This window comes from Solenopsis invicta, chromosome 8, assembly GCF_016802725.1.
Source record: "Solenopsis invicta isolate M01_SB chromosome 8, UNIL_Sinv_3.0, whole genome shotgun sequence".
In the NCBI taxonomy this organism is placed as follows: domain Eukaryota; kingdom Metazoa; phylum Arthropoda; class Insecta; order Hymenoptera; family Formicidae; genus Solenopsis; species Solenopsis invicta.
Genome location: NC_052671.1, coordinates 4134306 through 4160930, shown reverse-complemented (window position 1 = coordinate 4160930; position 26625 = coordinate 4134306). Strand labels below are relative to the sequence as shown.

The following is a 26625-nucleotide window of genomic DNA, read 5'->3' as shown; positions in this document are numbered from 1 at the left end:
AACAAAATCACTTTTTGATTTTTATATATTTTTTTCTTTGAAAAGTATCAAACTTATTTTTATAATTTTTAAAAACCAGAGATGAATCAAATGTAATCGTATATTTTTTTTTTAATTATAAATGATTATAATTTTTATCACAAGTTACAAATAGATCCAAAAAATTTTCAAATCATTTTTTCCGAACCATAATTAAATTCTAGAAAGAGTTTAGAAAAAAAAGCATTTCATTTAAAATTTTAACTACTTGGATGAAAAAAAAGTTTGTTCTAATTAAAGTCTTTACTTTTAAATTTATTAACTTTATAAGTTATAATTTCTGTAATATTCAAAAAGATTTGGTGTATTCTTGAAATATTTAAAACATGTCAGAAATTGTCAAAAATAAAAAAAAGATGCATGAAGCGCTATTGAAATCACTCAGGTGTTGTTTCCGAACGCCACTTTGCGCAACTTAACCTCTATAAACACGTGTGGTCGCGTGGTATTTACTCTCGTGTGAAATTGAAATTCCAGCCTAACACATAAATTAAAGTATTTTTTCACGCACGTTTATAATTATATTATGATATTATGGCTCGAAATGCAAGCGAGATAAACGAAAACATAGAAATTAAACTTTTACTTAATTTCTCTACAAATAAAGGTAGGTTATATTTTTGCCGATGAAATCCATACTTCTCTTTTAATACGTTTGCTGATTAAATTAGAATATGTTTAAATTTACTAATAATTATATGCAATTATTGATGTTCAGGGATAATAAATTGTTAAAAGCTAAATAAAGTTAGAAATTTAACACTTTATCTTATTTTGGTTAAAATTTTTAGTTTCAAATAATAATTTAAACAAAATTATATTTTAATTTAAAATATAAATAATGCTTTTTAAAATTGAACTTTGTACGTAACTTAATTTTAATGCAACTTTTATCATAACTAAATTAAGTTTACAAACCATTAACTTTAACTTAATTAAAAAAAAAAAGAAATTAACTTAACCATAAATTTTATTGTAATCCCTACATATATGTAGTATATTTTTTTATGAATTATATGTTCTATCTCAATAATTATTTTCAATTTCAGTTTCAGATTTGCCACATAATGTGCATAACATATTAAATGGCCAATATAAAGATGTAATAAATAATGAACTTTCTACATTTATTGAAGCAGTAAAGAATGGTGATAGCTTAGAAGATATTATACACAACAGTTTATCTGAAACTCATGCACATTTGTCATGGATGTGTGCAGGAGTAGCTTCATTGTTATACTTTGTCCAATGCAATTGGACAGGTCCTCGTATCGATAATGATATCGATTGGTTAAAAATCAGAAAAGACGAGGCACTCAAATATTTGTCCTTGCACGACGGATGTAACATAAATATACAAAGACCAGAGCTTCTTTATCTGTCTAAGAAAATCTTTTCTAACGTGGATCTACAGCTTAAATGTAGAAGTTGCATTTGGTGGCTATTTAGAGCTAGTCTGTTGCATCAGCATGCGTTAGATGAGGACTCAGGAGTGCTATTTGAAGAAATGGAGAATCTAATAATGGAAATTGATAAACTGAGTATATTAGAGGATTCTCTTTGCAAGCTCTTGTTTAATCTAGAAGCTGCTAGGTTTTATTTGCATTATAGAAGAACACAAAATTCTGAGAAACATCTTGAATATGCAGAAAGTGTAGCAGGCTTAAAATTAAACTTAGAAGGTGCAATGGGGAAACGTACTAAATATCAACAAGAGGAAAAAGCACAGTTGTATCTGAAAATAGAGAGCAAGGATATTTTTCCTTCGATAGATTGCATGGATGCACCAAAATCTTTGAACTTAAATGATGAATTGAGATTAGAACACATTGAATTTTCAGAGCACAAAGAAGAGACTAAATTGGGTATGGTAGAGGAAGCAATAATTTTAGCAAAGTAGTAAGTATAACAGTTTGTATTTGTACAAATCACAGCATTGCAACATAGAAAGATTTTAATAGTTAATAGTGTTCAGTTGCAGCTGTGTCAACCTAAGCACAAACTCACTGACGAGGAAGTTAGACCATACCTGACTGTAAGCTACATTTTACATTTATTATTTTACTATTAATAAATGATATATTAAAAAATAATATTTGTTTCTTTTTATAGAAAGTTGTAGAGAGTACAAAAAATTGGTCGTTAAAGATGACTTCTTTGTGCTATCGTTGCTCGATGGAATCTGACGATAAAAGAACAGTCGAACGATCTATGATGCAGGCGGAGTCTCTACTGAAAGATTTCAATGATGCGAAAGCACCAATAGCCAGAAGGATGGATTTATTTTTCGCGAGTGGTATGAGACCCATTTGGATATTGGAAGAGAAATGGGCTAATATAATGGTCAGTCTTGGTTTGGTCAAGGGAGCTTTGGAAGTTTTTATAAAACTAGGATTATGGGAGGACGTGATTGCTTGTTACAACATATTAAATTTGAAACACAAGGTATATATTTTTTTATGTATATTAAGTATAATACGAAGGCAGATTATATAGAATCATTATACCGTATAAACAAATAAGAAAATAAATCAGTCAATGAATAAATAAAAACAATACAATTACATTTTCAAATAAAAAATGAAAGTTTAATCAAATTTGCGTGAAAATTAGATATAAAAAAGTATCAATTTGCAATTTATAATTTTGAAATCTTATTATTTTAATGTTTTCCTAAACATTTAATCTCAGTCATTTACTCGTGATTGTTCAGTGACTTGTGCAGTAACTTTACTAAACTTGCGTTTTCAGGCAGCTGAGATTATTAATCAAGAAATATCTAAAAAACCAACGGTGAAATTGTGGTGTCTATTAGGAGATGCAACTGGAGATGTGAGTCATTATGAAATGGCATGGAAATTATCCGAGGAAAAAAGTAGTAGAGTACAAAAACACTGGGGATTCTATTATTTTGCAAAGAAAGATGTTAGTATTTGGACCACTAATTTTCAATATAAAATTTTTATTTAAATTTTAAATCTAATCTAAAAATTTAAATCTATTTTTTAGTATGCCGAGGCTGTACCACATTTAAAGCTATCGGTCGAATTAAATAATATTCAAGAACTCATATGGTTTAGACTGGGCTATGCAGCATTGCAAGTAGAAGACTGGAAGTTAGCTGCAACGGCATATAGACATTACTGTGCTTTAGAACAATCTGTACGTACATCCGTATCTTTGGTATTGTTATTTTTAGAGTTTATATATGAATTATAAACAAAATTCTATATTCCATATAAAAATTGCAGACTTTTGAAGCATGGAACAATTTGGCAAAAGCGTACATAAAATTGGGAGATAAACCAAGAGCTTGGAAATCTTTACAAGATGCCATAAAATGTAACTATGATCGTTGGGAAGTGTGGGACAATTTAATGGTCGTAAGCATCGATTTGGGACATTTTTCAGAAGTATGTATCTATATGTAACAATGTTTTATAAAGGTTTTTTGTTAAACTGTCTACACTAATTTTAAGATTGTCAATATAATCTTAAAATTATATTAGAATTAATTATTTATATTAGATATCAAATTCATTATATCTAAATCGTTATAGTAAATATCTTATCAATATCTTTAAACAATTTTGGTTTAACAATAATTGTGAATTTTATTCACAGGTTATTCGATGCTACCATCGTATTTTGGATTTGAAAAATAGTCATTCGGATGTCCAAGTTCTCCAAATATTAACAAATGCCATAATAAATAATATTAATGACGCGGACGGGAATCCAGCATCCCGTTTGCTTCAAAATACGTTGGAATTATTTGGAAGAATCTCTTCTAATGTAGATAATAATCCAGATATTTGGAGAATGTATGCTGAACTTGTCGTATTGAGAAAAACGGACGTTGATGAAGAGAGAGCGGCACAGTATTTGCAAAAAGCGTATCGTTTTATCACTTCAAATCCAAAATGGTGTCGCAGCGAGGATACAGCTCTAAAAGTACTGGAATTATGTTGCAATTTAGCGCAAACGTATTTACGTTGCACTACCAATATCACGGCCATTAAGAAAAGGAAGATGCTAGGAAGTGCTAAATTATCGCTTCAAGGAGTTGTGAAAAAGATTAAAGAACAAGAATGGAATAATACGAATTTCATCGAACAATCGACGAAAGTTGAAGATTACTTAGTGACTATAACAAATGAATTAGAACAAATAAAGCCTGTATAACAAGGTACTGCATGTATTAATATATTTTTCTAATATACGAAGAATTCTTCCTCTCCAGAAATTTATGAAATTAATGATATTATTGATCTTAATATATAAAGTAGTTTTGTAAGAAACAATAAATACATTTTATTAGGTTGACAAAAATCATATTCTTCCTCTGTGTAAATAAAAGGCATTTTTTTTATACAAAAACTTTCATTTACAAAACAAGATGACACGACTTTTTGGTCAACCCAATATATTCTATTCATATACAATTAAATATATAAAATTAGTTATTGTAATCAGTTATTATCAATATGGTAATACCATGCATTGAAAAGATTTATTATCTATATCAATACTGATATAGATAATATTTTTGTTAGATAAATACGATTCCGAGGGGGAATTCACAACCCAAAATTTTGTACACCAATGCCGATTTTTGGCATTGCTGTAAAACACTGCCGACATTTTTGTACACTGCCGACAATGCTTATTGTTAGTCAATGCCTACAATGCCGTCAATCCTATATTAAAATTAAGGCAATGCCATGCAATTATGAACACTACCGCGTGCCCATTATCATACGCCAATGCCTGTACAAGAATTCTAAAACTTTCCCGAAGTATTCTACACAATTATACAAAAAACTTCCAAAAATTTTATTTACGAACTGTATCTATACATTTTAATGTAATTGCACATTATTATGTGCTGTCTTATGCATATGACTTCAAACAATGGAACACTAAAAATAATAATAAAAATAATCAAAATAATGACCTTGATATTGTATTTGTTTGTAATCAAAATAAATTTTAAACATTCTTCTTTAAAAATTCTATACATTTTACTGTAATTGCACATTATTATGTGATGTCTTATGCATAGGTATACCTAACTTCAAACAATAGAATACTAAAAATAACAATGTCTGTTAAGTTAGCACCCCCACCACAAAAAATCGAAACGCCACTTATGCCAAAATTAAGTGCTTTTTATGTGCTAATTATGTACCCTATTTGAAATTTTTGTGCTCGAGCGGTTTAACAGGAAAATGAGATTGAAGGTGGGGGTGCCAGCTTAACGTTAAGCCAGCACCAACTCATATAAATAATTAATAAAATAAAAAAATAAATACACTAGAATTAAGTGCTTTTTATGTGCTTTCCAACGATATATAAATAAATGTTCGTACTCAATCTCTTCGACCAGAAAATCGTCCCGAAAGTACGAATACACATTAACGGTACAAGAGTAAAGTACCAGAAAGAAAGCAATTCTGAAACTGATTATAGGCTTAAAATATTCTCCTATTTATGTGCTTTCGAAATATGCAAGACCAGATTTTTGTGCTCAACCACGTGATCGAAAAACCGACCCTGAAGTGAGCACCCCACCGTTCAGGTACAAGAGTAAACTACCAGAAAGAAAGCAATTATGAAATTGATTATAGGCTTAAAATATTCTTTTATTTATGTACTTTCGGAATATGCAAGAAAAAATTTTTGTGCTCAACCCCATGATCGAAAAACCGACTCTGAAGTGAGCTCACCACTCCCCAACCACTGACGACAATGCCGTCAATAATATAGGTCACTGCTTACTTTTTTCTGCAGTCCACTGCCGAAATTTTGTACACCAATGCCGGCTGTGAATTTCCCCTCGTACGATTCATTAAGAATATTAAAGAAATTTAATAAATAAGTTTCAAAATTTTAAATTTTATTTTTTGAATGCATATGTGCCTTTATATCAATATATTGTCTTATAAATTAAACAAAAATTTATCTTATATATTCTAATTGAGCAAAGTTTAAGATTGATAATCTGCAATATCTCAAACGTTTTGATTTATATAAAAATTTGGTTCATGCTCCTTCCAAATTTTAAATTTAGCACTTGCAAAAATTTTGATAAATGCAATTTTGATAAATTTTGAACACTTTGGAAAAGTTAATAACTTTTAATTGAAATTCGTAATGTTATCTCTTTAGAAAATTCAAATGACCGATTGACAATAGGACTGCGCGCAGGTTGATGAAATAAGGGGAATAGCCCTGGCTGAAAATCGGTCAAAATGTGTATTTTTCGCCGAGCTCTGATTTACATAAAGTAAAATTTTTTTGAACAAGAATGCCTTCTACTGTCGCAGCTAGGTCTTCGCGCTTGTATTGTTTGTGTGATTTTATATATGTACTTTCTTCAAGTTCAATAAACGCGCGTAGAAGATATTCTTGTTCAATTTGTATTGATACAGCAACTGTCAAAATATCTCTACTACTTAAAAATTTTTTTGTTTTTAAACAATTGCTATAGTGTCTTATTTCTAATGTTCTATTTGAAGTTTGTAATAGTGTTTTTTCAATAAAAAAAAATTAGTATGTATTAAATTAATTTGTTAATATGTAAGCACCAAGATGTAATTGCATCCTTCTCGCTTAAGGAATGCCAAGGAGCAACTTTTCGATCTCTTTCATTTTTAAATAATTCTTAACAATTGAAAATTGATGCTTTTGTTTATTTATAAGGTAAAAATTATATTATCAAGGAAAGAGAGAAGTGCACCAAAACATTTAACAGCATTTAAAAGCTGTTAAATGTTTTGGTGCACTTCTCTTTTAAAGAGTTAGCAAACACCGTTTTTGAGAGGCAAATATTAGAATTGACAGTCGGACAGATCCTATAAGAATTGTATACCATAGGATACATAGACCAAGCATTCAAGGAATAGGAGTAGAGCTCACACGTGAAAAACTAAAAAGAAATAGCATGTTTTGGACCACTATTTTGTGTTTTTCTCTCTTGTCTTTTTCTATTTTCTCGTTTTTTCTCCAAAGCATGCTATATATCTCTTATTCATTTTTCACGCCTCCACTCCTTGAATGCTCGGTCTATGTATGCTACATCTATGCTGTATCCCAAGTCATCTCAGGGCCAGTTTCACAACTACCGATTAACTTAACCGATCGATTAAGTGTCAACCATGATTGGTTATTTCTGGCCAATACTACTTAACGACAAATATAATTGGTCAATTCCGATAGAATAATCAGCCGATTAAATTAACCGATGGTTGTGAAACTGGCCCTCATACCTACTGCAGCAGTACGAGGAGTACGAGTTGGCTACTGTGCACATGGCATTTTCTTGTTTCTCCAATTTTTAAGTGGATATCATTGTATAATAACCGTGAGTAATCATATGCAAGACATACTTTCAGGAAGTTTGTATTTTAGTGTGGAAAGGAAAACTAATAATTGTAAATTTATGTAATTATAGCATAAATATTTTCAATATACGTTATAAAATATTATTAATATACATTATAAAATAATCAAATTGTCATATATTAATTATATCAAGTAGCTAATATTTTGGGTATGGTAACATGATTTTTATGTATTGCATACATGTTTACGTATTCTTGAAAGTACTAATCTCAGAAAAAGTCTTTGGATTAATACTCTGTGAAAACAAATGAAATGTTTCGTTTGCTTTGGTTCAGAATTAATTCAAAAAAACTTTTCTAGGATTGGTATGAGCAAAAGGCAAATTATGTTAGATTAATACTTTATATATACAAAACATAACTTTTATATATGTACGGGATGGCAGAGCTTTTAGTAGCATGGTTCGACACCGCCCACAAGCGTGCACATCGCATACGTGTGCTTTACTTATATAATATATAGTATACATAGTACACGATGTGCACGCTTGTGTGCGATGTGCGATCATGCTGTATCAAAAGCTGTAATTGGCGATCTCATCATTGTTATTATATAACTGTGTTTGCTGGGACTTTTTGCTTCTGGTGTGAAGAATGTTTTATTCATCCACAGATGTCCTTCGCGGGAAAAGTTGTCCTGATAACAGGGGCCAGCTCAGGAATTGGGGCTGGGACAGCTATTCACATGGCCCAGCTTGGAGCGTCGCTATCGTTAACGGGACGCAACAAGCAGAATTTAGACAAGGTGGCCGAGAAATGTGGGCAGTCCAAGACACTTATCATAACAGGCGAGGTAACCAACGAGAACGACTTGAAGAACATCATCGACTCGACAATTAAGCATTTCGGCAAATTGGACGTTTTAATTAATAATGCTGGAGTTTTCGAGCCCAATAGTATAAAGACCATGCGCTTGGAACAATACGACAAGTATGACAAATTGACAATTCAAAGTAGAGAAAAAATACCGCGACAGCGAAATATCTCGAGAACTAAGCATTTCGCAAGAATGCTTCTTCGCAAGAAACATAAGAAAAGTGTTTCAGATAAAAGTTGTTGGGTTTTGAAAGATCTATTTACTGACCTATCAGTTTGACCTTGGATAGCGTCGCCAAGGTCAAATCGAAATCACATTAACTTTTTTAAATAGCAATTTTTGATTTTAGAATCTAATACCTGGTGTCAAGAGCTTTCCAAAACACTATAAATAAATTATTTTTTATTAAGTACTTTCCAAGTGAGGCTTGAAAGTTACAGTACACTGTACTTTTTTGGGAAAGTACTTAATGAAAAATAACTTCTTTATAGTGTTTTGAAATGTTCTCGAAATCGATTACAAGAAAATGCAATAAAAGATATATGTAGAATGTTAGAATATCGGTAGATCCCTAATTAAGGAGTATCGGTCCTTTTCTAACATTCTACATCTTTTATTGCATTTTCTTGTAGTCGGTTTGGAGAACTTTTCAAAATAATATAAAGAAGTTATTTTTCATTAAGTACTTTTCGAGTTGTAAGGCTTGAAAGCTACAGAGTACTGTAACTTTCAAGCCTCATAACTCGGAAGTACTTAACGAAAATAACCTTATTTAAGTTAGTTTTAGAAAGCTCTTGACATCAGCTATTAGATTCTGGAATCAAAAATAAGGTGTTTCATGTAAAAATGTTAATGTGATTTCGATCTGACCTTGGCGACGCTATCCAAAGTCAAACTGATAAAATCAGTAAATAGATCTTTTGAAACTCAACAACTTTTATCTGAAACACTTTTTTCTAAAATGATTAGTTTCGGAGATATTTCGCTGTCGCAGTACTTTTTCTCCACCCTGTATAAATAGCTGTGTTCTAATATACACTATCAGTAAAACTGAAGCTCATGTTACCTGAATCGCTGTACTATTCGCTGAACAAGTAAATAATTGTTGCAAGTGAATATTAAAGCTCAACCATGGATATTCCATATCTGACTGATTTCCAGAGATGTTTCTTGAAATTTCAAAAATAATTAAATTGAACTACATTTTATTCTTCTCCAAAAAGAAATATAGATATTTGATGTAATTAAATGTAGAAATTTCAAAGGTAATTAAACTAAAATATATATGTTATTCTTCTAATAAAAAGTACAGATATTTGTTATAGAAACTTGACAGTTGTTCAGGATTTTTTAGAATTTTTCCGAATCACTTTAAATAAATGAAAAGGTAGAGTGTACCATGAGACCAACGGGATATTCTTCTTCATATTGTAAAAGTTAAAATAATAAGACTTTAAAATAAATTATAAATTAATTAATATTTTTTAGATTTAATTTTCATACAGATATGATTAAAAGATTATTTATCGAAGTAGATCTTAGTGCTTAATAATTCTATATTTTCAGTACTGATGTGTATACAGAAGTGTATACAGAAACATAATCGTGCATATTAGAAAAACAATTCTATTTTCTTAACATGTTTTTGTGAACAACAACATATGTTTACAGTGTTTTCAACGTAAATGTTCGCTCGGTATACCAACTGACGGCGCTGGCAGTGCCGCATTTAATCAAGACGAAGGGCAACATCGTTAACGTTTCTAGCTTAACTGGATTACGATCTTTCCCAGGAGCTCTGACATATTGTATGAGTAAGGCGGCCCTGGACCAATTTACCCGTTGCGTCGCTTTAGAATTGGGAACGCATCAGGTGTGTATAAAAATAATGATAGCCATTTTCATTTTTCAATAACAGCTTCATTTTTAAATGTCATTATGTTTCATATTATTGAAATGCGATAGGTGCGAGTGAATGCTGTAAATCCTGGTGATGTAATAACAAATATTACACGGCATACTGGAAAGAGCCAGGAAGAAATTGAAAACTATTACGAGCACAGTAAAAAGTCATATGCTCTAGGAAGGATTGGCGACGTTTCGGAAGTCGCGAAGGCCATTGCATTTCTAGCAAGTGACGATGCTAGTTACATAACCGGGGCGACATTACCTGTGGACGGAGGTAGACAGGCCATGTGTCCTTAAAGATTTCGTATCGTCTTAATAAATATATTTTTTTTTATTAATCCTTAAATGGTGCATTGAAAGATTTATTATCTATATTCCAATACATAATATTTTTTGTTAGATAAACATGATTTATTACAGAATATTTAAAAAATGTAATAAATGTAAACATGTAATAATTTTCCATAAATTTACGGTTTATGTCTTTTGAACGTATATGCATATTCAATATATTATCTTATAACTCAACAAACAAAAATATATCTTATATATTCTAATTGAGCAAAGTTTATGATTGATAATCTGCAATATCTCAAACTTTTTGATTTATATAAAAATTTATATTAAATTTAGTATTTGCAAAGATTTATATAAATCCAATTTTGATAAATTTTGAACACTTTGGAGAAGTTAATAACTTTTAATTAAAACCAAATTCATAATGCTAACTATTTAAATAAAAATCCAAATAGTCGATTGACATTTGGACTGCACGCAAGTTGGTGAAAGGGGAATAGCGCTAGCTGAAAATTGGTCAAAAAGTGTATTTTTTACCGAGCTCCGATTTAAATAAAATAAAATTTTTTTGTTTTTAAACAATTGTTTTGTTCACTTATTTCTAACGTTCTATTTGACATTTCTTAGTGTTTTTTCAATAAAAAAATTATTACGTATTAAATTATTTTTGTTAATATGTAAGGACCAAGTTGTATGTAATTGCATCCTTCTCTCTTCAGGAATGCCAAGGAGCAACGAGTCTTTTCATTTTTTAATAATTCTTAATAATTGAAAATTGTTGCTTTTGTTTATTTATAAGGTAAAAATAGGGTAAAAATTATATTATCAAGAAAAGGGAAGTGCACCAAGACACATTTACCAGCATTTACAAGCGAGATAAAGAGTTAGCAGACACCGTTTTTGAGAAGCAAATACAATTAACAGTTGGGCAGACACTATAAGTATTGTATACTATAGACATAGGATACATAGACCGAGCATTCAAGACCTGTGTGAAATTAGCCCCCCGATATTGAAAAAAAAATAATTTTCTTTAGCTCATTCGATTGCACATCGTTTGCACATTTATGCACACCTCGATTTTTCGTTTGCACACTTCTAGTTTAAAAGTTATTAATAAAACAAACTTGGAGGGGGGGGGGGCTAACTTCACAATAGGCTCCCAACTGTGAGCAAATTAGATTTAAATAGGCTTAATCGATAGATTTTCGTTTGCACATTGCGAATGAAGTCGAATTTTCGTTTGCACATCTTTAGTTAACATTTTGTAAAGAAATTAATTCATGGCCATCGTACGAAAAATACTTTCAAGGTGAATTTTAAAGATATGAGTTTGAAATTTTACTCATCGACAGATTTTTGTTTGCACATTTCGAATCAAGTCGATTTTTCGTTTGCACACTTTTAGTTTAAAAGTTATTAGCAATTAAAGTTTCGAGAATAATAATTTGCGGTAGACAGATTTAGAACGTGATTATTGCGTTTAAAATAATACTAGTCGATGGATGTTCGTTTTAAACATATCCTTCGAAGATGACTGTTCTCAAAACTTTAATTGTTTATAACTTTTAAACTAAAGATGTGCAAACGAAAAATCGACTTCATTCGCAATGTGCAAACGAACATCCATCGACTAGTATTATTGATAAAAGTGTGCAAATGAAAAATCGACTTGATTCGAAATGTGCAAACAAAAATCTATCGATTAAGCCTATTTAAATCTAATTTGCTCACAGTTGGGGGGCTATTGTGAAGTTAGCCCTCCCAAATTTGTTTTATTAATAACTTTTAAACTAGAAGTGTGCAAACGAAAAATCGAGATTTGCATAAATGTGCAAACGATGTGCAATCGAATGAGCTAAAGAAAATTATTTTTTTTTCAATATCGGGGGACTAACTTCACACAAGTGCATTCAAGGAGTGGGGGTAAAACTCACACGTGAAAAACTAAAAAGAAATAGCATGCTTTGGACCACTATTTTGTCTTTTTCTCTATTGTCTTTTTTCTGTTTTCTCGTTTCTTCTCCAAAGCATGGTATATATCTCTTATTAGTTTTTCATGCTCCCACTCCTCGAATGCTTGATTTACGCATCCTATATTTACTCTGTATAACAAGTCATCTCGTATCTACTGCAGCAGTACGAGTTGGCTACTACTGCGCATATAGCATTTTCTTGTCGCTCCAGTTTTTAAGTGATTATCATTGTATAATTACCGTAAGTACTCATATGCAAGATATATTTTCAGGAAGTTTGTGTTTTAGTGTGAAAAAGAAAACTAATAATTGTAAATTTATGTAATTGTAGCATAAATATTTTCACGTTATGAAATATTATTAACATACATTATAAAGTAATCAAATTGTCACATATTAATTACATCAACTAGCTAATTACTTTTGTATATAACATGATTTTTATATATTGCATACATGTTTACGTATTCTTGAAAGTACTAATCTCAGAAAAAGTCTTGGATTAATTCTTTATGAAAATAAATGAAATGTTTCGTTTGCTTTTGTTTAGAATTAATTCAAAAAAACTTTTCTGGGATTGGTATGAGCAAAAGGCAGATTATGTTAGATTAGTACTTTATATATAATACATAACTTTTATATATGTATGGAATGGCAGAGCGTGACTTTTAATAGCACGGTTCCACACCGCCCACAAGCGTGCACATCGCGTATGTGTATTAAAGTGTGTTTTATTTACATATCCAAGCAGAACAACAAGTCAAAATGACATCAAAGTGATTCACAATTATGTCAAAATGACGTCAAAGTGAATCGTAATTGATCGAAAAGTGACTTTTAATGATCATTTTGTAGTCACTTTAACATCATTTTGACGTGATGACTCCCTCTTCTGCTTGGATAGTCTATAATATACATAGTACACGTACACAGTGTGCACGCTCGTGTGCGATGTGCGATCATGCTATCAAAAGCCGTAATTGGCAATCTCATCATTGCAGTTATATAACTGCGTTTACTGGGAAGACTTTTGCTCCTGGTGTGAAGAAAAATTTATTCATCCACAGATGTCCTTCACGGGAAAAGTTGTCCTGATAACAGGGGCCAGTTCAGGAATTGGGGCTGGGACAGCTATTCACATGGCCCAGCTTGGAGCGTCGCTATCGTTAACGGGACGCAACAAGCAGAATTTAGACAAGGTGGCCGAGAAATGTGGGCAGTCTAAGACACTTGTCATAACAGGCGAGATAACCAACGAGAACGACTTGAAGAACATCATCGACTCGACAATTAAGCATTTCGGCAAATTGGATGTTTTAATTAATAACGCTGGAGTTTTCGAGCTTGGTAGTATAGAGACCTTGCGCTTGGAACAATACGACAAGTATGATGAATTGATAATACAAGGTGGAGAAAAAATACTCGGACAGCGAAATATCTCGAAAACTAAGCATTTTAGAAAAAAATATTTCAGATAAAAGTTGTTGGGTTTTAAATTCTATTTACTGATTTTATCAGTTTGGCCTTGAAAGGTCAGATCAAAATCATATTTTTAAATAATTTTTTTTAATGGGACACCCTATATTTAATTGCAGAATCTAATAACTGATGTCAAGAGCTTTCCAAAACTAACTTAAATAAGTTTACTTTCTTAAATACTTCTGAGTTATGAGGCTTGAAAGTTACAGTACATTGTAGCTTTCTCGGAAAGTACTTAATGAAATAAATAGATCTTTTGAAACCCAACAACTTTTATCTGAAACACTTTTCTAAAATGCTTATTCTTCGAGATATTTCGCTGTCGCGGTACTTTTTTTCCACCTTGTATAAATGGCTGTGTTCTAATATACACTGTCAGTAAAACTGAAGCTCACGTTGCATAGAATCATTGTACTATTCGCTGAACAAGTAAATAATTGTAGAAGATGAATATAAAAGCTTACGGATATTCTATATCTGACTGATTTCTATCTATAGATGTTTCTTGAAATTTCAAAAATAATTAAATTGAACCATATTTTATTCTTCTTCAAAAAGAAATAGATATTTGATGTAATTAAATTTCAAAGGTAATTAAACTAAAATATATTTTATTCTTCTAATAAAAAGTACAGATATTTATATAAACTTGAAAGTTGTTCATGACTTTTTAGATTTTTTTTTAATAACTTTAAATAAATGAAAAGGTAAAGTGTAGTCATGTTGAGTATCAATTCAGTGGGGTATCTTCATATTGTACAGTTCAAATAATAAGACTTTAAAGTAAATTGGAAATAAATGGATATTTTTTAGATTTAATTTTCATACAAATTTGATCATTTGTTATCGAAGTAGATTTTAGTGCTTAATAATAATATTTTTACATCAATTATTACATATATTTTTTAATTGCATGAATTGCGTACCGAAATATTTGTCAGATTTAAAACGCAACCGCAAACTGAAACTATAAATAATATCTAGATTAATTAGATCGTTAAATTTAATAATGTTATTAACATTTCAAAAAAACTGTAATGAACTAATTATCAAAAATATCACCCGTAATAAAAACATATTGATATACGTTGTTATTATATTATATATGTTTTTAGTTCATTGACTGGTATAATTCTATATTATAGATTTTCAGTACTGATAGTGTAAACTGGAACATGATCGTGCATGCGTACTAGTAAAAAAGTTCTATTTTGTTAACATGTTTTTGTGAACAACAACATATATTTACAGTGTTTTCAACGTAAATGTTCGCTCGGTATACCAACTGACGGCACTGGCAGTGCCACATTTAATCAAGACGAAAGGCAACATTGTTAACGTTTCTAGCTTATGTGGATTACGAGCTTTCCCAGATGCTCTGGCATATTGCATGAGTAAAGCGGCCCTGGACCAATTTACCCGTTGCGTCGCTTTAGAATTGGGAACGCAACAGGTGTGTATAAAAATAATGATAGCCATTTTCATTTTTCAACGGCTTCATTTTTAAATGTCATTATGTTTCATATTATTGAAATGCGATAGGTGCGAGTGAATTCTGTAAATCCTGGTGATATAATAACAAATATTTACCAACATACTGGAATGAGCCAGGAAGAGCTTGAAAACTATTACGAGAGCAGTAAAAAGTTATATGCTCTAGGAAGGATTGGCGACGTTTCGGAAGTCGCGAAGGCCATTACATTCCTAGCAAGTGACGATGCTAGTTATATAACCGGGACGACATTATCTGTGGACGGAGGTAGACAAGCCATGTGTCCTTAAAGATATCACATCGTCTTTAAAAATATTTTTTTTTTTAATCCTTAAATGCTGCATGGAAAGATTCATTATCTATATTCTAACAGATAATATTTTTTGTTAAATAAACATGATTTATTACAGAATATAAAAAAAATGTAATATAAAAATGTAATAATTTTCCATAAATTTAAGGTTTATGTCTTTTGAACGTGTATGCATAATCAATATATTATCTTATAACTCAAACAAAAATATATCTTATATATTCTAATTGAGCAAAGTTTAAGATTGATAACCTGCAATATCTTATCAAACTTTTTGACTTATATAAAAATTTGGTTCATCCACCAAATTTTAAATTTAGCATGTGCAAAAATTTTTATAAATCCAATTTTGATAAATTTTGAACACGTTGAAGAAGTTAATAACTTTCATTTGAAAGTTCATAATGCTATCTCTTTAGATAAAAATTCAAATAACCGATTTGGCCTGTGTACAGATTAGTGAGATAAGGGGAATAGCGCTAACTGAAAATCAGTCAAAAAGTGTATTTTTACATAAAATAAAATTTTTTTGTTTTTAAGCAATTGCTTTGTTCACTTATTTCTAACGTTCTATTTGACATTTGTTAGTTTTTTTTTTCAATAAAAAAAAATTATTACGTATTAAATTATTTTTGTTAATATGTAAGGACCAAGTTGTATGTAATTGCATCCTTTTCTCTTCAGGAATGCCAAGGAGCCACAAGCCTTTTCGATCTCTTTCATTCTTAAATAATTCTTAACAATTGAAAATTGTTGCTTTTGTTTACTTATAAGGTAAAAATCTAGGTAAAAATTATATTATCAAGAAAAGAGAGAAGTGCACCAAGACATTTAACAGCATTTAGAAGCGAGATAAAGAGCTAGCAGACACCGTTTTTGAGAAGCAAATAGAATTAACAGTTGAGCAGACACTATAGTATTGTATACCATAGACATAGGATACATAGACCGATCATTCGAGAAGTAGAAGTAAAGCTCACACGTGAAAAACAAAAAGAAATAGCATGCTTTGGACCAATATTTTGTCTTTTTCTCTCTTGTCTTCTTTCTGGTTTCTTTTTTTTTCCTCCAAAGCATGCTACCTCTTTTAAGTTTTCTACATCCCCACTCCCTGAACGCTCGGTCTATGTATCGTATAGACATCAGATATTCTGTATATCCAGTGATTTCGGTCATTTCATATCTACCGCAGCAAGCTGCAACAGTACAAGTTAGTTGCGCACATAGCATTTTCTTATCGCTTCAGTTTTTAAGTGGATTAAAGTGAATTGAAGTTATCATTGCATAATCACCGTAAGTATTCATATGCAAAACATACTTTCAGGAAATTTGTGTTATAATGTGGAAAAGAAAACTAATAATTATAAATTTTTTATGTTATAGCATAAAAATTTTCTATCAATATACATTATAAAATAATCCAATTGCCATATTAATTACATTAACTAGCTAATATTTTATATGTAATAACATGATTTTTATGTATTGCGTACATATTTATGTATTCTTGAAAGTACTAATCTCAGAAAAAGTCTTTGGATTAATTCTCTGTGAAAATAAATGAAATGTTTCGTTTGCTTGTGCTTAGAATTAATTCAAAAAAACTTTTCTGCGATTGGTACGTGCAAAAGGCAGATTATATTAGATTAATACATATAAAACATAACTTTTAAATATGTATGAGATCGTAGAAAGTGGCTTTTAGTAGCACGATCCAACATCGCCTACAAGCGTGCACACCGCTTACGTGTATTAAAGTAAGCTTTGCTTGTATAATGTGTAAATAGTATACGTACATGGTGTGCCCGCTTGTGTGCGATGTGCGATCGAGATACTACAAGTTGTAATCTGCGATTTCATCATTGCGGTTATATAATTGCTGGGAAGACTTTTGCTTCTGGTGTGAAGAGAACATTTTATTCATTTACAGATGTCCTTCGCGGGAAAAGTTGTCCTGATAACAGGGGCCAGCTCAGGAATTGGGGCTGAGACAGCTGTTTACATGGCCCAGCATGGGGCGTCGCTGTCGTTAACTGGACGTAACAAGCAGAATTTAGACAAGGTGGCCGAGCAATGCGGCCAGTCCAAAACACTTGTCGTAACGGGCGAGCTAGCCAACGAGAACGACATAAAGAACATCATCGACTCGACAATTAAACATTTTGGCAAATTGGACATTTTAATTAATAACGCTGGAGTTTTAGAGCTTGGTACCATAGAGACCATGCGCTTGGAACAATATGACAAGTATGATAAATTGATAGCATAAATAGTTGTGTTCTAATATACATTATCAGTAAAACTGAAACTCCACGTTACACAGAATCACTGTACCATTCGCTGAACAAGTAAATAATTTTTGAAGATAAATATTAAAGTAATCACGACAATTAGGCTCCAAAGATCAAAGTCATCACAAGGTGCCAATAAAAGGCAACACCGGATGGACATGTGCAGATTCCAATTTATTGATTCATACAATTATGAAACGTTTCGACCCTGATAAATATTAAAGCTCAACCATAGATATTCCATATCTGACTGATTTCTATAGATATTTCTTGAAATTTCAAAAATAATTAAATTGAACTACATTTTATTCTTCTTCAAAAAGAAATATAGATATTTGATGTAATTAAATGTAAAAATTTGAAAATTATATTCATGAATTTAGACATTTTTCGGTTGTTTCTCGAAATTTCAAAGGTAATTAAACTAATCAACATTTTATTTTTTTAACGAAAAGTAAAAATATTTGTTATAGAACTTTGAAAGTTATTCATAAATTTTTAGAAATTTTCTGAATCACTTTAAATAAATGAAAAGATAGAATGTACCCATGTTGGGGCCAACGAGGTATCCTTCTTCATATTGTAAAAGTTAAAATAATAAGACTTTAAAATAAATTGCAAATTAATTGATACTTTTTAGATTTAATTTTCATACAAATTTGATCATTTGTTATCGAAATAGATTTTAGTGCTTAATAATAATATTTTTATATCAATTATTACATATATTTTTTAATTGCATGAATTACGTACCGAAATATTTGTCAGATTTAAAACGCAACCGCAAACTGAAACTATAAATAAAATCTAGATTAATTAGATCGTTAAATTTAATAATCTTATTAACATTTCAAAAAAACTGTAATAAACTTATTGGCAAAAATACCACCCATAATAAAAGCATATTAATTTACGTTATTATATTATATATGTTTTTAGTTCATTGACTGGTATAATTCTATAGATTTTCAGTACTGATAGTGTACAATGGAACATGATCGTGCATGCGTACTAGTAAAAAAATTCTATTTTGTTAACATATATTTTTGTGAACAACAACATATATTTACAGTGTTTTCAACGTAAATGTTCGCTCGGTATACCAACTGACGGCGCTGGCAGTGCCGCATTTAATCAAGACGAAGGGCAACATCGTTAACGTTTCTAGCTTAGCTGGATTACGATCTTTCCCAGGAGCTCTGGCATATTGTATGAGTAAGGCGGCCCTGGACCAATTTACCCGTTGCGTCGCTTTAGAATTGGGAACGCATCAGGTGTGTATAAAGATAGTGATAGCCACTTTCATTTTTCCAACAGCTTCATTTTTAAATATCATTATGTTTCATATTATTGAAATGCGCTAGGTGCGAGTGAATGCTGTAAATCCTGGTGTTATAACAACAAGTATTCACGAGCGTGGTGGAATGACCCAGGAACAGGTTGAAGACTTTTACGAGCATAGTAAAAAGGTACATGCTCTAGGAAGGGTTGGCGACGTTTCGGAAGTCGCAAAGGCCATTGCATTTCTAGCAAGTGACGATGCTAGTTACATAACCGGGGCGACATTACCTGTGGACGGAGGTAGACAGGCCATGTGTTCTTAAAGATTTCATATCGTCTTTATAAATATTTTTTTATGAAAGATTCATTATCTATATTCCAACAGATAATATTTTTTGTTAAATAAACATGATTTATTATCGAATATAAAAAAAATGTAATAAATAATTTTCCTAAAAAGTTAAGATTTATGTTTTTTGAATGTGTATGCATAATCAATATATTATCTTACATCTCAAATAAAAATATATCTTATTGTATATTTTAATCGAGCAAAGTTTAAGATTGATAATCTGTAATATCTCACAATTTTTGGCTTATATAAAATTTTGATTTACGCTCTTTCTAAATTCAGTATAAATTTTTATAAACTCACTTTTGATAAACTTTGAACCCTTTGGAAAAGTTAATAATAATACTTTTTAATATGGAAGATGGAAATCAAATGCTATCTCTTTAGATAAAAATTTAAATGCCGATTTTAAACAATTGTTACGTTCAGTTATTCCTATCGTTCCATTTAACATTTACAATAGTGTTTTTACAATTAAAAAAAAATTATTACTTATTAAATTATTATATTATTTTTAATCATAAGTACCAAGATATAATTGCATCCTTCTCTCCTCAGGAATGCCAAGGACGAACCTTTTTGATCTCTTTTATTTTTAAATAATTTTTACAATTGGAAAATATGATGCTGAAGCTAGCAGACGGCTGCCGCGCACGACGCTCGACACAGTGGTTCTCAACTAAATTTTTGCTCACAACGCCTGCTGCGTTAAAAAATTGTTCTAACCATATGATTTCACAGCATACATTATATACCACTACAAAGCAGTCATACAAAGTGACATTTTAGATTTCACAAAGAAAAACATGCTAAAAACAATAAATATGACGTTCTGAGAATTAAAGACTGCATTCGGAAATAAATTCTCAGAAATGTGTTTATATCTGTGTTTCTAAGAGAGCCCTTTTTTTAACTTTGCCCACACCAGGATGGCGTTAGAGAGATACCAGTAAAATTTTAAGAAAAGAGTCGAGATATAAATAACTTATTGCCAAATTGAGTGACGTTTGTCGTATATTTTGAAAATAAATTTATTTATTACTCAACTTCTCAGAGGGGTCATTTCTTAAAATTTTACTAGTAACTTTCTAATGTCATTCTGAAGGTGTGAGCAAGTTTCAAAAAAAGGGCCCTCTTAGAAACAGAGATATAAATGTATTTTCGAGAATTTTTTCCGAATGCAGTCTTTAATTCTCACAACATCATATATATTGTTTTTAGTATGGTTTTTCTTTGTGAAACCTATAATGTCACTTATTTGTACGACTGTTCTGTAGTGATATATAATGTATGCTGTGAAATTATCTGCTTAGAACAATTTTTTAATGCAGCAGACGCTGAAAGCAAAAACCTAATTGAGAACCGCTGCGCCGAGCGTGGCGCGCGACGGCCGTCTGCTAGGTCCGTCTGCTAGCTTTAGCGTCATTGTATTACTTGTTTGCAATAATTTTGTAATTAAAAAAAGTTACTTATTAATAAAGTAGAACTTATCAGGATGTAATTGCATCTTCCTCTCCTCAGAAATGCTAAAAATGAGCTTTCTCGACATCTCTTCCTTTGCCAAATAATTCTTAAATTAACAATTAAAAATTATTGCTTTTGTTTGTTAAGATAAAAATTATATTCATTATCAAGAAAGCAGAGAAGCGAATGCCAAGTCATTTGATAGCAGATTTAGAGCGGGATAAAGGGCTGTAACTAGAGAGAGAAGCCTGAGAATGGTCATACCCACGATTCAGCTGATACAATTTTTTGAGATACCATCTCTACAACGTGGGTATACGATGCCAATGTATATATAAGCACCGATGAGAGATATAATAATAATTACCTCGTCGGTGATATAGGTTAGACCTCGGAAAGCGCATCGCCCGACTGTTGGAGCACCTGACAAAAAAAGCGCCAAGCGCGTACTCACACGAACTTCAAATCGTTCCTATGCTAACGGCTTTCGCGCAATTCACTGATTCGTATTGTCGCGATTTATGCGAGCGCAATCGGGATGAAAGGCGAATACTAAACCATAGAGGCGAATAAACAATAGATACAAATGAATTGACTCACCGGTCACCACTGGTCCCTCCGTCCAGCTCTGTCTCGTCCCGCCAAAGCTCTCGAACGTTTGAGGTCCAAGATCTTCCTCACGACGATGCGTCTTGATTCACACTTGGCACGAACGCGCAACACTTCGCTTTCGGCACTCACGGCACTCACGCGCTTCGAAAATTCGAGATGTGGGAGACGGAGCAACGGAGAAAACGCGATTGAACACACGACGCGACTTCACACTGCTTCGCACTACGAAGCAACATGACGTCCTCGCGAACGTATTCAAACGAAAGTTGTGGCGCCAACGGCCAAACGCGACACTGCGAACATTCGGTCGCCACAGAGGCACATCACGATTCGTCCTGATTAGCTCGAAAACGCGACGCATCGTTTTCGGTATTTCCTGTACTCACGCACGTCGAACACTTGGGATACCAAACAACGGAGAAAATGCGAAGCACGATTAAACGCGAGACGACTCCACACCACGCATCGTATCCAACACGACGAATGTTTGGTTACATACTAGCCCCGCCACAATTTCACTGTCGACATTCTCGAAACACTCGCTCGCATCAAACATTCGCACGGGACGACGAGGATGCTTCTTCCTCTTCCGATTTATATGGCACCCGTCCCCAGTGAATTAAACGACGAGGATGCAAGTTGAAATGCTGCGCCGCGACGCGTAGCGACGTCGTGTCGTCCTGACTAACCTACAGACTGACCGACCGTTGCCGTACTGCGTGGTACTGCGTAGCGACGGCCGACGGCGGCGCAGGCGCGGCTCGCGCCGCTACGCAGTATACAGCCATACAGCGTCGGCCGGCCGGTCAATCGGTAGGTTAGGCAGGTCGCTGGTTGACCGTGTACCAGTAAGCGTGTTTGTAATAGAGTGAAAAAGCGCGGTTAGGATTGCTGACGCAATCCTCCTTACTTTTTGTTCAATCATATTCTGTATTCCTATTTAAGCCTTTTGTTTCCCATACAACTTTCTGCAATGGCCAAATCGTCCCTGCCCTAAACACTGGGGACGGGTGCCAATTTTAAAAGAAGAAGAAGAAGAAGGTAGGTTAGGCAGGACGGGGCGACGTCGCTACGCGTCGCGGCGCATTTCAACTCGCATCCTCGTCGTCCCGTACGAGTGTTCATGCGAGCGAGTGTTTCGAGAATGTCGTGGAGTGCCGAAAGTGAAGTGTGAAGTGTCGGACGTTCGTGCAAACCTTCCTCGTGTCGGGTACGATGCACGGTCAGCACGGTGCGAAGTTGTGTCGCGTTCAATCGTGCTTTGCATCTTCTTCGTTGCCTCGTATCCCGAATTTTTGACGCTCGTGAGTACCGGGAGTGTTTCGAGAGTGCCAAAAACGAAGGGCCGAGTGCGTTCGTGCCAAATGTGAATCGATCAAGACGAATCGTCGTGAGGACCTCGAACGTTCGAGAGCTACGGCCGAGACGGAGCTGGAAGGATCAACGGCGAACGGTGAGTCAATTTGTACTCGTATGTGCTGTTTATTCGCAACTAAAATTCGGCGTTGCGCGCCTCGTCTCCCTTGTATTCGCGTAAGTTATCGTCGATACGGTGCGACGAGACGAATCAATCGGTCGCGCGAAAGCGGTTAAAACAAAAACAATTTCAAGTTGACTTCGTAAACGCGCACTCGGCGCTTTCTTCGCCAGGTGTGCCAACAATCGGGCGACGTGCTTGCTTTTCAAAACCTAACTTATACTTTGGCATCGTAGTGTACGTCCACGTTGGAGAGATGGCGTTTCGAAAACTTTCATCAGCTGAATCGAAGGCATGGCCGTTCTCTGGCTTCTCTTGTGATATCATGTTTTTTTTGGAGTTGGAAATTCAAGGTCTAATGAACAAGAGAAACAGGCTTCTGTCTATTATAACATAGCAGATACAGTTTCTGAAATGCAAATAGCGGAGTGGGGCAGATCCTATAAGTATATATGAAGTGACAAGTCATTCATCATTCATCGTGTAATAACGTGTCTGTTAACGCCGTATTACGAGCCGGATATTGCGCTATCGTATTTTTTTACGAGTTTCTAAGTGTTTTGCGGTTATCATTGTACTATCATCGTAAGTATTCGTATGTATATTGTATTATGCAAACCGCATTGTTTTGACATAATTCAAAACGATAATCGGCGCATCTTAATTTTCTCTACATACCTCTTTCCTCCAAAAACCTAGTCCATTTTAAGAGACATTATAGAAATTAAATATATTTCTGCTGATTTTCAAACATAACATCATTAGTTATTAATAATTATATGCACATAGATTTAAATTTGATGAACGTTAACCTAGTTTACATCAATGTCTTCTCATACAGCACATAATATTCCAGCAATATTATAAAATTTGTAACATTCTGTGTATGAGTTAAGATATTGCACATAGCTCTGAGATTAGTCATCGACGTGTATTATATAATCAGCCATGTGCGTTGTTGCAACCTTTAATTATCGTCCCAATGGACACAGAACAGGGTATCAACTCTTATTTGGAGTGGATTGCAACCTTCACTTTGTATAAGCTACATTTGCACATAATATATGATCATTGATTGTTCAGAGAATTAAAAAAAGACTTGTCTATGATGCCAAGAATATTTTGTTTATTTCAGATGTCTTTTGCGGGACAGGTTATTCTGATAACAGGAGCTAGCTCAGGAATTGGAGCTGCAACAGCTGTTCACATGGCCCAGCTTGGTGCATCGCTATCATTAACTGGACGCAACAAGCAGAATTTAGATAAGGTGGCCGAGCAATGTGGGCAATCTAAGCCATTCGTCATAACGGGTGAAATAACGAACGAGAACGACATGAAAAATATCATCGATTCGACAATTAAGCATTTTGGCAAATTGGATGTTTTAGTTAATAACGCTGGAATTTTGGAGGGTGGTAGTTTAGAGACCACAAGCATGGAACAATATGACAAGTATGATATGACACAACTATTTATACTACCAGTAAAGTTGAAGCTCATGTTACATAGGATTACTGTACCATTCATTGAACAAGTAAATAACTGTTGAAAAAAAATATTGAAGCTCTTTCATGGATACTCTATGTCTGATTTCTATCCATGGATGTTTTTTTTTTTTTTTTTTTTCTTAAAACTTCTTGAAACTTTTCTTAAAACTTAAACGGTAGTTAAATTGAACTACATTTTATTCTTGTCCAAAAGAAATATAGATATTTAATGTAATTAAATGTAGAAATTTGAAAGTATGTTCATGAATTTTTAGAGTTTTTTTTTAATTATTTCAATAGATGCAAAGGTGAAAATATTCGAGGTTGGGTTCCAAGAAGGTATTTCATGTGATATGATTAAAATAATAAGACTTTGTAAGTAAATTGTAAATTAATCGACATTTTTTAAAATTTAATTTTTATATAGATTTGATTGAAAAATCTTTTTTTATTTGAAAATGTATCTTGGTGCTTGAAAATATTTTTATATCAATTATAACATATATTTTAATTGCATAAATTGCGCACCGAAATATTTATCAGATTTAAAACGCAATCATAAACTGAAGCTATAAATAATATTTAGATTAATAAGATTGTTAAATTTGACAATAAATGTTATTAATATTTTAAAAAGCTGTAAAGAACGTTTTACAAAAAATATCACTCAGGAAAAAGGGTAATTTATATTAAGTTTACTTGTTCATTGATTGGTACAGTAATCCTATAGATATTATAGATTTTAAATACTGATAGTGTATACTGGAACATGATTGTGCATGCATATTAATAAAGAAAAATCTATTTTGTGAACATGTTACCAACAAAATTATATATTTACAGTACTTTCAACGTAAATGTTCGCTCGGTGTATCAACTGACGGCGCTAGCAGTGCCACATTTAATCAAGACAAAGGGTAATATTGTCAACGTTTCTAGTGTATGTGGATTACGATCTTTCCCAGGAGCTCTAGCATATTGTATGAGTAAGGCGGCCGTAGATCAATTTACGCGTTGCGTCGCTTTAGAATTGGCAGACAAACAGGTATATAAAAAATAATGAAAGCCGTTTTCCTTTTTCAATAACGACTTAATGTCATTTTTAAATATCATTACATTTTGTACTATTTTGAAATGTGCTAGGTGCGAGTGAATGCTGTAAATCCTGGTGTTATAAAAACAAATCTTCACGAGAGAAGTGGAATGACTCAAGAGCAGCTTAAAAACTTTTTCGAGCACAGTAAAGGGACGCATGCTCTAGGAAGAACGGGCGACGTTTCGGAAGTCGCGAAGGCCATTGCATTTCTAGCAAGTGACGATGCTAGTTACATAACAGGGGCGACAATACCTGTGGACGGAGGTAGACATGCCATGTGTCCTCGCTAAAGGTTTCATGTCATCTTTATAAATGATATATGGTATATTTTTCAATATACAGATAATATATACTACATAATACATATTGTACTTATAGTATAAAAACGAATTGCTACATGTAATGTGTGTCCTACTCCGCTGAGTAGTTCGAACAAAACGCATTGAAAAAAATATTTCAGAGTTTATTTTTCATAATTAATTTTTTATACTATTTCTATTAAAAAAAGGTTCTTATATCTTTACTTAATAAAAAGAGAAAATAGAATAAAAATATCGTTTTCATAACACAGCCCGAGTATAAGTAATTCAAACAATAATCATCATTGCAGAAACTGCAATAAGTGAATATTTTCAATTTTATAATGCACCTTTTGTAAAAAAGAAAGTAAAAAGATTTTTAATTAAGTTTCAAACAAATATACACTAAAAAGTAAACGACATTTAATTAAGGCGTTTGATTAAACTAAAAAACATTCTATTTAAAAATTTAATTGATAAAAATTTTTAATTTTATATCTATTTTATAAATATTATAATTTTCTATATGAAAAATTCGA

At 32.5% G+C, this 26625-nt stretch overlaps 5 protein-coding genes across 9 annotated transcripts; all 5 read left to right on the top strand.

Annotated features, from left to right (window-relative positions):
- Positions 1-361: 361 nt before the first annotated feature.
- LOC105199604 (tetratricopeptide repeat protein 27) lies at positions 362-4411 on the top strand. Its single transcript, XM_026134616.2, has 8 exons — positions 362-646; positions 1089-1938; positions 2008-2074; positions 2152-2484; positions 2791-2964; positions 3049-3201; positions 3291-3452; positions 3664-4411. The coding sequence occupies exons 1-8, from the start codon at positions 574-576 to the stop codon at positions 4222-4224; spliced, it is 2373 nt and encodes a 790-aa protein (XP_025990401.2). The 5' UTR covers positions 362-573; the 3' UTR covers positions 4225-4411.
- LOC105198829 (3-oxoacyl-[acyl-carrier-protein] reductase FabG) lies at positions 4091-11769 on the top strand. 3 transcript variants are annotated; one of them, XM_026134620.2, is made up of 4 exons: positions 4091-4228; positions 8059-8375; positions 9934-10135; positions 10228-11769. In XM_026134620.2, exons 2-4 carry the CDS (start codon positions 8059-8061, stop codon positions 10465-10467), a joined length of 759 nt encoding a protein of 252 aa, XP_025990405.2. In that variant the 5' UTR covers positions 4091-4228; the 3' UTR covers positions 10468-11769. The 3 variants fall into 3 exon arrangements, with proteins under 3 accessions (XP_025990405.2, XP_025990403.2, XP_039308817.1); XM_026134618.2 differs by lacking the exon at positions 4091-4228 and adding an exon at positions 6816-7405; XM_039452883.1 differs by lacking the exon at positions 4091-4228 and having other exon boundaries at positions 7576-8375.
- Positions 11770-12528: 759 nt separating this feature from the next.
- LOC105199603 (3-oxoacyl-[acyl-carrier-protein] reductase FabG) lies at positions 12529-15958 on the top strand. The gene is made up of 4 exons (XM_011166762.3): positions 12529-12684; positions 13511-13827; positions 15174-15375; positions 15465-15958. Exons 1-4 carry the CDS (start codon positions 12544-12546, stop codon positions 15702-15704), a joined length of 900 nt encoding a protein of 299 aa, XP_011165064.3. The 5' UTR covers positions 12529-12543; the 3' UTR covers positions 15705-15958.
- Positions 15959-16297: 339 nt separating this feature from the next.
- On the top strand, positions 16298-19846 carry LOC105199602 (3-oxoacyl-[acyl-carrier-protein] reductase FabG). Of its 2 annotated transcripts, none has more exons than XM_039452886.1 (4): positions 16298-16626; positions 17658-17974; positions 19091-19292; positions 19383-19846. In XM_039452886.1, exons 2-4 carry the CDS (start codon positions 17658-17660, stop codon positions 19620-19622), a joined length of 759 nt encoding a protein of 252 aa, XP_039308820.1. In that variant the 5' UTR covers positions 16298-16626; the 3' UTR covers positions 19623-19846. The 2 variants fall into 2 exon arrangements, with proteins under 2 accessions (XP_039308820.1, XP_011165062.1); XM_011166760.3 differs by having other exon boundaries at positions 16317-17020.
- A 3316-nt stretch (positions 19847-23162) lies between these two features.
- On the top strand, positions 23163-26263 carry LOC105199607 (3-oxoacyl-[acyl-carrier-protein] reductase FabG). Of its 2 annotated transcripts, none has more exons than XM_011166768.3 (4): positions 23163-23180; positions 24340-24656; positions 25535-25736; positions 25835-26263. In XM_011166768.3, the coding sequence occupies exons 2-4, from the start codon at positions 24340-24342 to the stop codon at positions 26075-26077; spliced, it is 762 nt and encodes a 253-aa protein (XP_011165070.2). In that variant the 5' UTR covers positions 23163-23180; the 3' UTR covers positions 26078-26263. The 2 variants fall into 2 exon arrangements, with proteins under 2 accessions (XP_011165070.2, XP_011165069.2); XM_011166767.3 differs by lacking the exon at positions 23163-23180 and adding an exon at positions 23465-23789.
- Positions 26264-26625: the final 362 nt, after the last annotated feature.

Excerpts from the sequence above, each read along its gene's own strand:
- LOC105199604 (XM_026134616.2), top strand. The coding sequence starts at position 574 with ATGGCTCGAAATGCAAGCGAGATAAACGAAAACATAGAAATTAAACTT. Across the intron at positions 647-1,088 it reads TAATTTCTCTACAAATAAAG|TTTCAGATTTGCCACATAAT; the intron begins GTAGGTTATATT and ends TTTCAATTTCAG. Across the intron at positions 2,965-3,048 it reads ATTATTTTGCAAAGAAAGAT|TATGCCGAGGCTGTACCACA; the intron begins GTTAGTATTTGG and ends TCTATTTTTTAG.
- LOC105198829 (XM_039452883.1), top strand. The coding sequence starts at position 7,924 with ATGTGCACGCTTGTGTGCGATGTGCGATCATGCTGTATCAAAAGCTGT. Across the intron at positions 8,376-9,933 it reads CGCTTGGAACAATACGACAA|TGTTTTCAACGTAAATGTTC; the intron begins GTATGACAAATT and ends ATATGTTTACAG. Across the intron at positions 10,136-10,227 it reads TAGAATTGGGAACGCATCAG|GTGCGAGTGAATGCTGTAAA; the intron begins GTGTGTATAAAA and ends GAAATGCGATAG.
- LOC105199603 (XM_011166762.3), top strand. The coding sequence starts at position 12,544 with ATGCTTGATTTACGCATCCTATATTTACTCTGTATAACAAGTCATCTC. Across the intron at positions 13,828-15,173 it reads CGCTTGGAACAATACGACAA|TGTTTTCAACGTAAATGTTC; the intron begins GTATGATGAATT and ends ATATATTTACAG. Across the intron at positions 15,376-15,464 it reads TAGAATTGGGAACGCAACAG|GTGCGAGTGAATTCTGTAAA; the intron begins GTGTGTATAAAA and ends GAAATGCGATAG.
- LOC105199602 (XM_039452886.1), top strand. The coding sequence starts at position 17,658 with ATGTCCTTCGCGGGAAAAGTTGTCCTGATAACAGGGGCCAGCTCAGGA. Across the intron at positions 17,975-19,090 it reads CGCTTGGAACAATATGACAA|TGTTTTCAACGTAAATGTTC; the intron begins GTATGATAAATT and ends ATATATTTACAG. Across the intron at positions 19,293-19,382 it reads TAGAATTGGGAACGCATCAG|GTGCGAGTGAATGCTGTAAA; the intron begins GTGTGTATAAAG and ends GAAATGCGCTAG.
- LOC105199607 (XM_011166768.3), top strand. The coding sequence starts at position 24,340 with ATGTCTTTTGCGGGACAGGTTATTCTGATAACAGGAGCTAGCTCAGGA. Across the intron at positions 24,657-25,534 it reads AGCATGGAACAATATGACAA|TACTTTCAACGTAAATGTTC; the intron begins GTATGATATGAC and ends ATATATTTACAG. Across the intron at positions 25,737-25,834 it reads TAGAATTGGCAGACAAACAG|GTGCGAGTGAATGCTGTAAA; the intron begins GTATATAAAAAA and ends GAAATGTGCTAG.